This window comes from Muntiacus reevesi, chromosome 10, assembly GCF_963930625.1.
Source record: "Muntiacus reevesi chromosome 10, mMunRee1.1, whole genome shotgun sequence".
Classification (NCBI taxonomy): Eukaryota; Metazoa; Chordata; class Mammalia; order Artiodactyla; family Cervidae; genus Muntiacus; species Muntiacus reevesi.
In genome coordinates, this window is record NC_089258.1 from 40411213 (window position 1) to 40423618 (window position 12406).

Sequence of the window (12406 nt, forward strand, 5' to 3'; positions counted from 1 at the left end):
CTATGTATCATCCCTTGCTTCCTGAGCCCCTCAGATACCAGAATCTGAGGATGCTCGAGTCCCTCAGCTACAGCGGCGCAGCACGGCCAGCCCTCCATGACCAGAGACGCAGGCACGCAGGTGTGCGGCGCGGACTGCACTGGCCGAGGGGAGCCCCCCACGCCCAGAAAGAGGACGGAAAATCAAGGGATTTGGTGCTGCTCCGCTCTGCAGGTGGCAAGCACAGGTTCCGCTCAAAACAGTCTAGAGGCTGAAAACATAAAGTTTCCCAAATAATTCGGAAACATTTAATAACAACAGATTCATAGTAAGTTACAGAAAACTGGGAGAGTAGGGAGGACGGCTTTAAGCTTCTCAGGCTGGCAGGTCACAAAACTCTGATGACAAAGGCACGGCGGGGAGAGACCCTGCTGAGGAGGAACACGGAGTAGCTCTCAGCCTCTGCACGCTCCGTAAGGGGAACAATCACTGTTCTCTCCAGAAGCCGGTGAGAAGAGCGACAGGACAGAGATACACAAATTCTGCAGTGACTGTATGCTTGAGCCCAGGTGACAGCCCAGTTAGCTCTACATCCTAACAAGGACACCACCAACTAGGGTGTGCAAGATGTCAGCAGAGGGGACAGGGCCTGGAAACCAGGGCCACCGAGGGACAGCTGGAGAGCAAGAGCTGGAGGCGGGGAGAAGACCCCCACAACCCTCGCCTTTCAAGAGCGAGGACGTGTGAGAGGCCCCACGTGAGGGGCCCAGCAGCAGAGAGCTCAGAGGGGAAGAGCAGGACACAGAACCGGACTCCAGTCTGGGACCAGGAAGGGAGGGGGACTCAGCACGAAGACAAAGACCCGTCCCTCACCCTCGTCAGGTCCAAAACTAAACTCCGTAGCCAGGCCGGTTTCTCTTCGTCTCCCTGCTTGCTCACTCACCCAACCACTCAAGGCAGGAGACGTGGCAGCCATCCAACCCTAAAACCATAAATCCAACCACCGAGGTCTATTGGTTTTACCTCAATTTCCCTTTGAGGTTTTCACTACGACCTGAACCACCACAGTTCTGATCTAGAACATCACCTGCTGCCCGCACTTCTGCCCAGGGTTTTCAGCTGGTCTCCCCACTCCGCTCTTGGACGCGGTCAATCATTTAACCTCACACTTCAATTTACAGCTGTTACACCTGACTCAAACTCTGAACCCCTCCCTGGCTCTCCACTGCACTCCCGTCCGCCACACCGGCCTTCTTTCCATCACCCCAGCGCACCGGGCTCCCCGGGGGCTCAGGGCCTCTCAGCAGGCTGCATGCTCGGGCCATGTTCCTCCCCGCACACCTGCACCCTCAGCTACATGCATCTCCTCACCTTTTACAGCCTGGCCTGACCCTCCTCCTCAAAGCTCTCCTTTACTTCTCAGACTAGGTCTCAGAGTACCCCATTCCACGTTGCTCTTCTCCCAACCATTAAAACATCTGCATGTAGTCAGCTGTTTAATGTCAGGCTTCCCTGGTCCGTCATGTCCACAAGTTTGGTAACTACTTCTGCTGGTTCCCAGCGTACATCACGGTGCCTAACACACAGCTTAGATAAGTAAGTATCTGCTAACGACTACAGCAGTGGTGCAGTGAGCACGGGAAACACAGATTCCTACAAGACAGAGTCACAGAGGACTGAGGAAAGCAGGAGAGTCTAGTAGGTCCCACATCACTGACACAAGCGGAAAATGACCAGAAACTTAGAAAACTGTGTGGCTAGGGGATCAGACTTGAGGCTGGGAAGGATGAAAGTGAAAGTCACTCAATCGTGTGGGACTCTTTGCAACCCCATGGACCATACAGTCCATGGAATTCTGCAGGCCAGGATACTGGAGTGGGTAGCCATCTTCCCAACCCAGGGATCAAACCCAGGCCTTCCGCATTGCAGACGGGTTCTTAACCAGCTGAGCCACAAGGGAAGCCCAAGAATCCTGGAGTGGGTAGCCTAGCCCTTCTCCAGGGGATCTTCCCGACCCAGAAAATTGAACCAGAGTCTCCTGCATTGCAGGCGGATTCTTTGCCAGCTGAGGTACTAGGGAAGCTCTAAACTGATTTCAAAGACTCAAGCGCAAACACGCTGCAGGACTGAACACAGGTCTTGACAGGCTCACAGCACCCTGGACTGTGATTACTTTAGGACTGCAAACAGACGTCCCTGCAGTGCAGTCTGCACCCGTGAACCTGCGCGCCGCTGCCTGCCACGCCGAGATAACCTCGCTCAACACACCGCACCGCATCCTAGCTTTCACAGAGCAACACACCGCATCCTAGCTGTCACAGAGCAACACGCTGCTGTTGCTGTTTCTGTCTTTTCAGTTAGCATCAAAGCGTAAGGAGCACAACCGAGCACTGGCAACTAAGGCCAGAGTCACATAACTGTTCAACCCCTTGAAGAGACATTGTTTTATTCATGTGAGGAAGAGGGGGGAAGTAAGAGATAAAATATCCCCTTTTCAAAAAAAAAAAAATCTGAACTTAGCACTTGCAAGCAGCAAACAATTGTGCAAGTTTATTGGTTACAGCTAGCATATCCAAAGAGCAAAAACTTCTCATCTGGAATTTGGACTTCACCTGCCATTCTGAGTAAGAGGCACACAGGAGAAAAGCAGGCGTAGGATCAAATGAAACCTTTACAGACTCTAAGCATTAAAAAGATTACGACACCGTTCTTCCACCCTGCCTCAGCACCCCTCTCTTCCAAACTTTAATTCAAACAAAAGCATTAGTAAGCTAGCAAAGATCTGGTTTTCCCAGGGTGACTACAGTCCTATCTGGGGGAAAGTGGCTGCGGAGCCCACTCAGACACCAAAATGCATGGCTGCTCAAGTCCTTTGCGCAGAATGGTGCCGTATCCGCATATAACCTATACACATCCTCCCATGTGCTCAAATCATCTCCAGGTTACTTGTACCTAAGACAATGTAAACACTATGAAAATAGCTGCTGATGCACGGCAAATTCAAAATTTTGCTTTTTGGAACTTTCTGAAAATTTTAAAAAATTTTCCATCCTCAGTTGGTTGAATCCGTGGGTGCAAAACCCATGGGCAACCGTACTTGAATTTCTTACTTTGCAAAGAATCAAGTTCTTTCAAAGTTCCTTCTCTCTGGCTTGCTGCTACCCATATGTCTGCCGGATGATCCAGCCATGGATGGATGGACGGATGGAGGGGGAGGTGGGTGCTGGGCTAGGGTGAGCTGTGGGATGTTTGGCCAGGCCCCTAACCTCTCTCAGCTTCAGTTCCCCAACCTGTAAAATGAAGAGCTTGGACTAATGTTTTCTAGGATCTGTTCTAGTCTGTTTTGTCTGCATGCAGTTACCAATTATTTCTAGAAACTATTCTGATAGCTTGGAAATCTAAATGGTTAGAAATGCAGATCTGAGAAAAAAAAAAAAGAAAAACAGTAGTAGTGTATGTCTGACTCCAGGAAGACAATAATGAGGCTGTAACTTTACAACCAAAGACGGGTTGTCAGCTGCTGGCTAGCAGGATCAGATCCGAGTTGACCTCTAAACAGTCACACATAAAAACAATGAAGATAAAATGTTCAGTTTATGCCTCCAGGCAGTCCCTTCTGAAGCACACTATGGAACACTAATTCTGTGAGCTGTCAACAAGCACTCCTCCAAGCAAGGGCACCAGGCACGGTGTGAAGTCACAGGTGTCTTTATGCAGCAGGACTTCTCAGACGTATTGATGATACAGACTGTCAGGTCCTGAGCTAGATCCTCATTCAGTTTGGTCGCTCAGTCGTGTCCGACTCTTTGCGACCCATGGACTGCAGCACGCCAGGCTTCCCTGTCCATCACCCACTCCTGGAGTTTACTCAAACTCATGTCCACTGAGTCGGTGATGCCATCCAACCACCTCATCCTCTGTCGTCCCCTTCTCTTCCCGTCTTCAGTATTTCCCAGCATCAGGGTCTGTTCCAATGAGTCAGTTCTTTCTATCATGTTGCCAAAGTACTGGAGCTTGAGCTTGACCTTCAGCATCAGTCCTTCCAATTAATATTCAGGACTGATTTAATTTAGGACCGATCCTCATTAGAGGCAATTAATTTAATCTCTACAGGTGAGACAATTCAGGCACAGAGGGTTAAAAAACTTACATAAAATCACCCAGTTCATAAAAAACAGAACTAGGTCTTAAAGCAAGGTTTATTTATCACCAAAGTAAGTTCTCTTAAACACCACAAAGCACTGGCTTCTAGCAGCCTCCAATATGCTACCAGATACTGCCATCTCCAAGAGGGGTCTATGGTATGCAGTGAATCACAAAACTGTCTATAGGCCTCTATTTTGTTGGAGAGAAAGCCTGTTAGCTGTAACCTTCTCTAAGTACCTCTGTCTTTCTACTAGTCAACAGAAGGTCACTTGATCCCTCAATGCACAGTTTCAAATGACCAGGAAGTAGAACTTAAAATATTACAACTAGAGGAAATGTGATAGATCTTTCCATCCAAACTCTTCATTTTCCAGAAAAACTGGCAGGAGAATCCAAACATTCTGAAAGGGGAAATTAACTCAGTTAAGAAGTGGGATTGGGCTTGTCCGGTGGTGCAGTGACAAAGAATCCACCTGACAATGCAGAAGACTCAAGAGACTTGGGTTTGATCCCTGGGTTGGGAAGATCCCTTAGAGGAGGAAATGACAACCCACTCCAGTATTCCTGCCTGGAGAATTCCATGGACAGAGGAGCCTGGTGGGCTATGGTCCATGGGGTCTCAGAGTCAGATGTGACTGAGCAGACAGCACATCAGAAGAGGAATTAGAAGCTAGAGTCTCTACATTCCAACATATAACTCTTTCTAATTTAGTTACTGCCTTTAAAATACTTTCGTGTGAGATTTAGCACAGAAATGTGAGTAAACATTTCCCCAAAGCAAGTTATTAACTAGTTTATCCAAATACTGTTTTGTCTTTATTATTAAACTGCGACAGACTGTTAACGGTAAAGGCCCAAGGAAATATTACCTGAGAATATCATAACTGGCGAAATCCCACTGGTAGAGGCCCAGTGCCGAACTACAGACAATGTATTTGCCATCAAAATGAAGTCTTGGCTGCAGGCAGATACTTCTATCCTCAGAGACAGACAACGTCTTTAAGCACTTACAGTTAATTTCTCTCCCAATTGGCCAAATCTACAGATAAAGGAAAATTAGGAAAGATGATAGATCACATCACCATAGAAAAACCTGTTTTTTAAACGATGTGGCCTGTGTTTGCTTAAGTCACAAACAAAGTGGAGTAAACTGGAGACCACAGGCTGACTGCTGAGACACGGGTTCAAATTCTTACTTGGTACCTACGTGCTGTGTAATCTCAGGTAAAATATTCAGCCTCTTCTGAACCCGAGTTCCTGCCACGAAGACAGTTAGTGCCTACCACATGGAATGTTTTAGAAGATGCAATGAAAGTATATGTCAGAGTGCTCTGTAAACTTCTTGCAAATTGCTTTTATTATTATACAAATAAATGTTTATGTTTTCATACTTCAGATCTAAGAATGGAGAAGGGTAAGAGATGTATATCTTAAGAAAACTGTAAGAATGCACTGAAGATAAATTTCTGTGGATTTTTCCCCCCTTCATTTATAAATCAGAGTTAGAAACTGCCTAGAACATGGAGAAAATGAATTAAGTCTCTTTCCAACAGGTTTAAGAAGGCTTAGACTGAAGACATTCCTACCTCCCTTGAAATATTTCCCTGTGCCACACTCTTTCATGAAGCAAATTAAACGAGGGAAAAAAAAACCTCACCTTGATCTCATATTTGTCTGCACTTAAGAGGATGTAGTCTCCAGGGCTGTGCAAGAGAGACTTGACTTTGCACTTCTGCAAGACCACCTAGAAATAATACATACCCATGTTATAGAAAGACCCTTTTAGTACTATATACATCCCTCTTAAGTAAAATATGAAAAAAAGCTCAAAACGATATGGTATGTGGGTAATCTATAACTCTACATTAACTGTAACTCAAGTTAACCTTTACTAAGAGTTTTATTATAACGAGATTCTCTAGGCTACCAGCAGGATCTAAAAGTGTCTAATATTGGCAGCATTTCCTCTTAGCTTTGGTCTGGAAGCAAACATTAGGACTGATTTTTAAAATCATAAAATGATAAAGAATAGGAAAGAAAAAAATCCATATACATAATAGGTACAAATGACCTGTTTTCATAAGTACGTGCGTCATAAGGAGAAAAGACATTCTACTTGTGACCAGAATCTGTCATATGCTGACTTTGCAACCTTGGGAGGGACCATCTGAATTCTTCATCTCTGTTTCCTCATCTTTAAAAACGGGGGTTGGGGCACCTATTATCTCAGATAATCGCACTGAAAATGAAATAAAACAATGAAAATAAATGTAATAGAAGCTAAAATCCCATGAGCACTTGGGATAATCTGTAAACACTAGGTTCTGGGTATTTTACCATTAAATCAGCTTAAAGTGAGAAGGAAGGCCAGGCTCACTCACTCAGAAGCCTGGGTTGCAGATACAAATGAAACTTGTGGGGAGCTGCCCCATCACCTCATTTAATATTCACAAGAACAATGAGCAGATGATGAAACTCAGGCCCTGAAGGGAAGAGTCACTTGTCTAAGACATTACAGTCAGGTCCTAGCCCCAAATCCAGTGTTTTTTAACTAACACCAAATTGTCTTACATAACTTTTCTATTTAAAACAGAATGTGCCCAGTACAGATTTTTCTTTCCAGTTTTTGGTTTTTTTTAACTGTGGTAAAATACACAGAACATAAAATGTAGAATCTTAACCATTTTTTAGTGTACAGTTCAGTGGTATTACTGGTCTTCTCACACAATCACCCACCCCACCCAGTCTAAAAGCCACTAATCCTTCTCTTTGGTTCCCCGTAAGTTCAGCTGGCTTTACTGCAAAGACACAGCCTCTGATGTGCCCGTCTCCTTCCCTAGTGCCGTCCACGCCCAAGCCGGGGGTCTCTTCTGCTTGGACTACTGCCAAGGTCTAACTGGCCGCCGAGCATCCACCTGTGCCCCATGTGTGCCCCACTCGAATCCATTTATTCACTCAGCAGTTACTTTCTTAAAACATGAATCACACCAGACTCTTGCTCAGAACTCATCAGCTGCTTGCTACTACACTTAGAATCATACAAAATCCTTAGTAAGGTCCAGTAAAGCACACTGGACGGCCCCCGCTCCCACACCTCCCCCACCCGCAGCTCTGCTCCGCCGCCCTTCCGGGGCATCAGGCTATCGAACATTCTGGGTTCTTTCCCACCCCAGGGCCTGTGCACACACCGCACCCTCTGAAACACTCCTGACTCTTTACGCAGCTACCTCCAATTCATTCTTCACATCTGGCACCTTTTCTGAAAGCTTTCCTTCAATCAAACTAAATCAGACAGCTTCCTAGACTTTCTCAGAGAACACTACACTTCATTAGCACTTAATACAATTTGTGATTATGTATTTATCTGTGAGATTACTGGTTAATAACTACTTCTCCTACTAAACTAACACTCGTGTTAGGCCTGGGTTTGTTTTGCTCACTCCTATATACTCAGCGCCTCACAGAACAGCACGATAGGCTCAAGAACAGTGTTTCTCCAGGGCATTTCCATTAACACGGCTTTTGATATTTACAGCAATTCTTTTCTTTAGAAGATATCACAATGTTCTTTAAAAGATGCTGTAAACTTTTGTTTCATTTCTTCCAAGATTTTCTTCATCCTCCCTCCTTCCTGCTCTTTCTTCACATTAAAAAAGCAAAAAACGAGTTTACCCATTTCTCCCACTCACCACATCCCACCCTCTGCTTCTGACAACCACCAATCTGTTCTATCTATGAACTTGGCTCCCCCTCACCTTCCGTACAGTCCACTTTCACGAGATTGTATGGTATTTGCCTTTCTTTGACTTATTTCACTTAGCATAATGTCCTTGAGGTCCATCCATATCATCATAAATCGTTAACATTTCACTTCTTTATGGTTAAAGAATATTTCAATATACATATACATCTATCCACCCATCAATGAACACTCTGGTTGTTTCTGTATCTTGACTATTGTAGATAATACTGTAATGAACACGGGGATGTATGCATCTTTCTGAGTTTTCAATTTCTTTGGATAGATACCCAGAAGGGGAATCGGTGGATCATGTAGAAGTTTTATTTTTCATTTTTTGAGGAACCTCCAAACTGTTTTTCACAGTGGCTGCACCAATTTACATTCCCCTAAAAGTGAACAAAGTTCCTTTTCTCTCCACAACCTCACCAACAATGTGCTATTTCTTGTCTTTTTGGTAATAGCCATTCTAACTGGTATGAGGTGATATCTCATTGTGGTTCCGATTTACAGCTGCATTTCCCTGATGATTTTGTTGAACATCTTCTCATTTATTTCTTAGTTGCTGTTTTCATCTATACACCTTCTTTGGGAAAATGTCTGGTCAGATCTGCCCATTTTTTAATTAGATTGTTTAGTTTTTTGCTCTTAAGTTGTGTGATTTATCTATTTTGGACACTAGCCCATGACCTATGATTTGTAAATATTTTCTCCCATTCAGTAGGTTGCCTCTTAATTTTGTTGACAGTTTCTTGTGCTGTGCAGAAGCTTTTTATTTAGTATGATGCAGGCCCACTTTATTCTTGTTTCTTTGTTTATTCTTTCTTCTTTGTTGCCAGATTCAAGAAATCACTGCCAAAACCTATCTCAAGATGTTCACTGTTTTCTTCTAGGAGTTTTATGATTTCAGGTATGTTAAGTCTTCAATCAATTTTGAGTTAATTTCCATGTGCGGTCTAAGACAGTGGTTCAGTTTCATCCTTTTGACGTGGCTGTTCAGTTTTCCCAACAACATTTATGGAAGAGACTGTTCATCCGCCACCATATATTCTTGGCTCCTGTGTCGTAAATGAATTGACCACAGACACAAGGGTTTATTTCTGGGCTCTTAATTCTGTTCCATTGATCTAAGCATCTGTTTTGCTAACATCACATTGCTTTAATTACTGTATCTGTCACACAGTTTGAAAGCATGATGCCTGCAGCTTTGTGCTTTTTCAAGGTTTTTTGTGTGTGTGTGGTTCCATACAAATTTCAGGATTATGTGTCTTATTTCCTCGAAACATACCATTGGAGTTTTGATGCAGACTGCACTGAATCTATAGGTTGCTTTGGAAAGTATGGACATTTGATTGTTCAAATCTGTGAGCATGAAACAACTCTCCATTCATTTGTCTACTTCAATTTCCTTCACTAATGTCTCATGGTTTTCAATACACAGGTCTTCCTGTCATATACTGATTAAATTTATTCCTAGGTTATTTCATTCTTTTTGATGCAACTGTATATGGGACTGTTTTTTCTTTACTTCTTTTTCTGACAGTTCTTTATCAGTGTAGAGAAATGCAACAGACTTTTATACAGATTTTATATCTTGCAATTTTACATGTTTTAGTTCTAACAGATTTCTTATGGCATCATCAAAATATCACACATTTGCAAATACTGAGAGTTCTATCTCTTCCTTTTCAACATGGATGCCTTTTTTTCTTTTTCTGCTCTGGCTACAACTTCCAGTTACATGTTGAATAAAAGTGGCTAGAAACCAGCACAACATCCTTTTAAAGAGTCTGCACTCCTTTTGAACTCTGGGGGAGAACGTGAGGGTGGGATGTTTTGAAAGAACAGCATGTATACTATCTATGGTGAAACGGACCACCAGCCCAGGTGGGATACATGAGTCAGGTGCTCGGGACTGGTGCACTGGGAGGACCCTGAGGATTCGGGTGGGGAGGGAGGTGGGAGGGGGGATCGGGATGGGGAATACGTGTAACTATATGGCTGATTCATGCCAATGTATGACAAAACCCACTGAAATGTTGTAAAGTGATTGGCCTCCAACTAATAAAATAATATTTAAAAAAAAAAAAAAAAAAAAAAAATAAAGAGTCTGCACTCTTCTCTCTGTTCCACTTCCAGCAAGCGCTTTCTTTTTCAAAATGAAAATGCTTTTCTGATTTAAAAAGAAACATGCTTATCCTAAAGGGAAAAAAGTACTCACAACTTCACAAGAAATACCTTCAACATATCAGTGCAGAAACACATCCAGAAACTATCATCATACTCTAGGTAGCTTTTGATATAACCTGTTTTATTCCCTCCCTCTATCCACCTGATATATTGTGAGCATCTTCCCATGTCCATAGCCATTCGTTCACTAATTTACTGAGCGTCTTTCACATGCTGGTCACTGCTGTACGTCACCATGGCTCGGGGTTGCAGCTATTCCACTTTATGACTCATCTACCACTTACGAGTCAGCGTGTACCATCCTCCCACCCGCCCCCAGCTTCCCCACCCTCGGCAAGCGTGATGTCAACATCAGTGAGTCCTCCTACCTTGGTGACCCATTCTGTGTGCCCGGTGAGAGTGTTCAGGCATGTCCCAGCAGATAGAGCCCATACCTTCACGGTGAAGTCCGCAGAGCCGCTCACCAAGAGGTCCAGCTCGTCACTGTAGTCGACACTGAACACTGGCGTACACAACACACACGGAGTTAGACGCGCCTCTGCCTGCGGGTCTTCTATAACAGAGCTCAGTAACACTTACTCTTCCTGGCTGCCCAAGTGTGCGATTTCCTAACCAGAACTACTGTAAGAAGGGTGCTTTCTCGACTAGCAATTTTTTGCTTAAAAAAAAATACCCATTTCAAAATTCTTATTATAGATTATCCTAACGATGGAAAGTTCCTGTAATATACAATCTCTTCCTCTTGTTCTAGCTTCAGAGTCAGAGGCAAACAAGTGTAGGAGATCCTGGCATTTCTTCTCAGGACTGAGAAGCAGCACTGAACATAGGTGGACCTACTGAGATTTGTACTATTTATTGCAGTAAGATAAAATGTCAGGAGTATTCATACTCAAGTAAAGCCAGTATAATGAGAAAAACAAAGCAAAGATCTTAAGTTCAGACTGAGCCATTCTCTCAAACTGTCTGATTTTCTTCAGACCTATATCCCTGGCACCTAAAACAGTGCCTGAGTATAACAAGTACTTGTTTTTAAATGCCTGTCAAGCTCTAAACAGACACCAGGGACCCAGAGATGAAGACACTGTTCTTTTCTTTAAGGAACTCTAAGTGAGGGGTGGAGAAGGAAGTCCAAAAAAAAAGTAAATGTTTACCTCTTGCTAGGGAAACACCAAGGAGAAAGACTAACTCTGCCCAGGGGTATCAGGGAGGACTTCAGGGAGGAGGCGATATTGGAGGTGGGCCCTAAAGGATGAGTAGAGTTTATCAAGAAAAGAAAGAGAAAACTGCAGGTAGAAGGAACAGCAAAGGCATGGAGTTGGGAAAAGCCACAGCAGTGTCTTGGGAACATTAAGGAGGAAATTTCATAGAACTGGGTTCTCAAAGCTGACCAAGTGTAAAATCAGCTGAAACAGGTGCAATCCTTGACACTGTGGAATGTTACACTCAGTTTGATACATAAGCTCCATATTAAATCATGTATCTTCAAATATTAATGATACAAACAAGTGGCAGCAGACTGAAGAAGAATGTACATAAAGACAGACAAAATGGGGGGGGTGTGCAGATTCGGTGGGGTTTATTGGGGTTTTTTTTTTTTTGGCCATAAAACAGCTAAATTTAAAGAATTACTGAACACCATGCAAGGAACTCAGGACCTAAGGGTGAATAAGACAGGTGGGATCCCTGTCCTTCTAGAGCTGACAGGTGGGTGGGGGAACCAGTTACCATACTCACTTGTATGATGCGTGTTACACAGGTTACTGGGAAACCTATAGCAGAGAAACTCAACCTGTTTAGGGTGTCCAGGAAGGCGCTCATAAATGTGATGCTCAAGAGCACAGACTGTGGCTCTCAGAGGCTAATGCAGTGGGTGATGTGGGTGGGGGGTGGGGAGGGGAGGCAGAGGAGAAGGGAACTAGCTCACATGATTTCTGCACAAAGCTCCAGGATACAATGAAGCAGAGGAGACGCTCTGATCAAAAGGCTTCGTTCAAATGACCAGTTTTACAAACTAAGGCTGCTGCAACCTTATTAGGAAATATTGAGGTATCTCCTTTTCATCTTGTCCCTCAGCAGTGAGAGTATTACCAACCAAGCTCCAATTTGATGTAATCTGTATAGTCACTCCTAAGGATTTCCAGTCCTAATTCTACAAATAAAGTGGACTAAATTTACATTTATTCAATTTGGAGGTATGGAATTTGATCAAAACAAAGTGGGCCAACTGTGCAAACTGGAAATAAATGAAGCAGGAGAAAAGAACTGCCTCTCCTAGCCTAAGGGTATAAGGGCATTATGAGTTAAAAAAATGGGTCAAGGAGAAGCAAAATTCAAGGTAAAATTGTTAAGTAA

The 12406-nt window shown here is 43.7% G+C and overlaps 1 protein-coding gene across 3 annotated transcripts in view; it reads right to left on the bottom strand.

Annotated features, from left to right (window-relative positions):
• The window catches only part of FBXW2 (F-box and WD repeat domain containing 2), a 33376-nt gene that overhangs the window by 5880 nt on the left and 15090 nt on the right, over positions 1 to 12406 (bottom strand). For all 3 annotated transcript variants that reach the window (XM_065947362.1, XM_065947361.1, XM_065947363.1), the window contains 3 exons: positions 10423 to 10556; positions 5783 to 5869; positions 4995 to 5164 (listed from right to left, as the gene is read on the bottom strand). In XM_065947362.1, coding sequence (XP_065803434.1) covers positions 4995 to 5164; positions 5783 to 5869; positions 10423 to 10556 — 391 coding nt within the window. The remainder of the gene's footprint in view (positions 1 to 4994; positions 5165 to 5782; positions 5870 to 10422; positions 10557 to 12406) is intronic.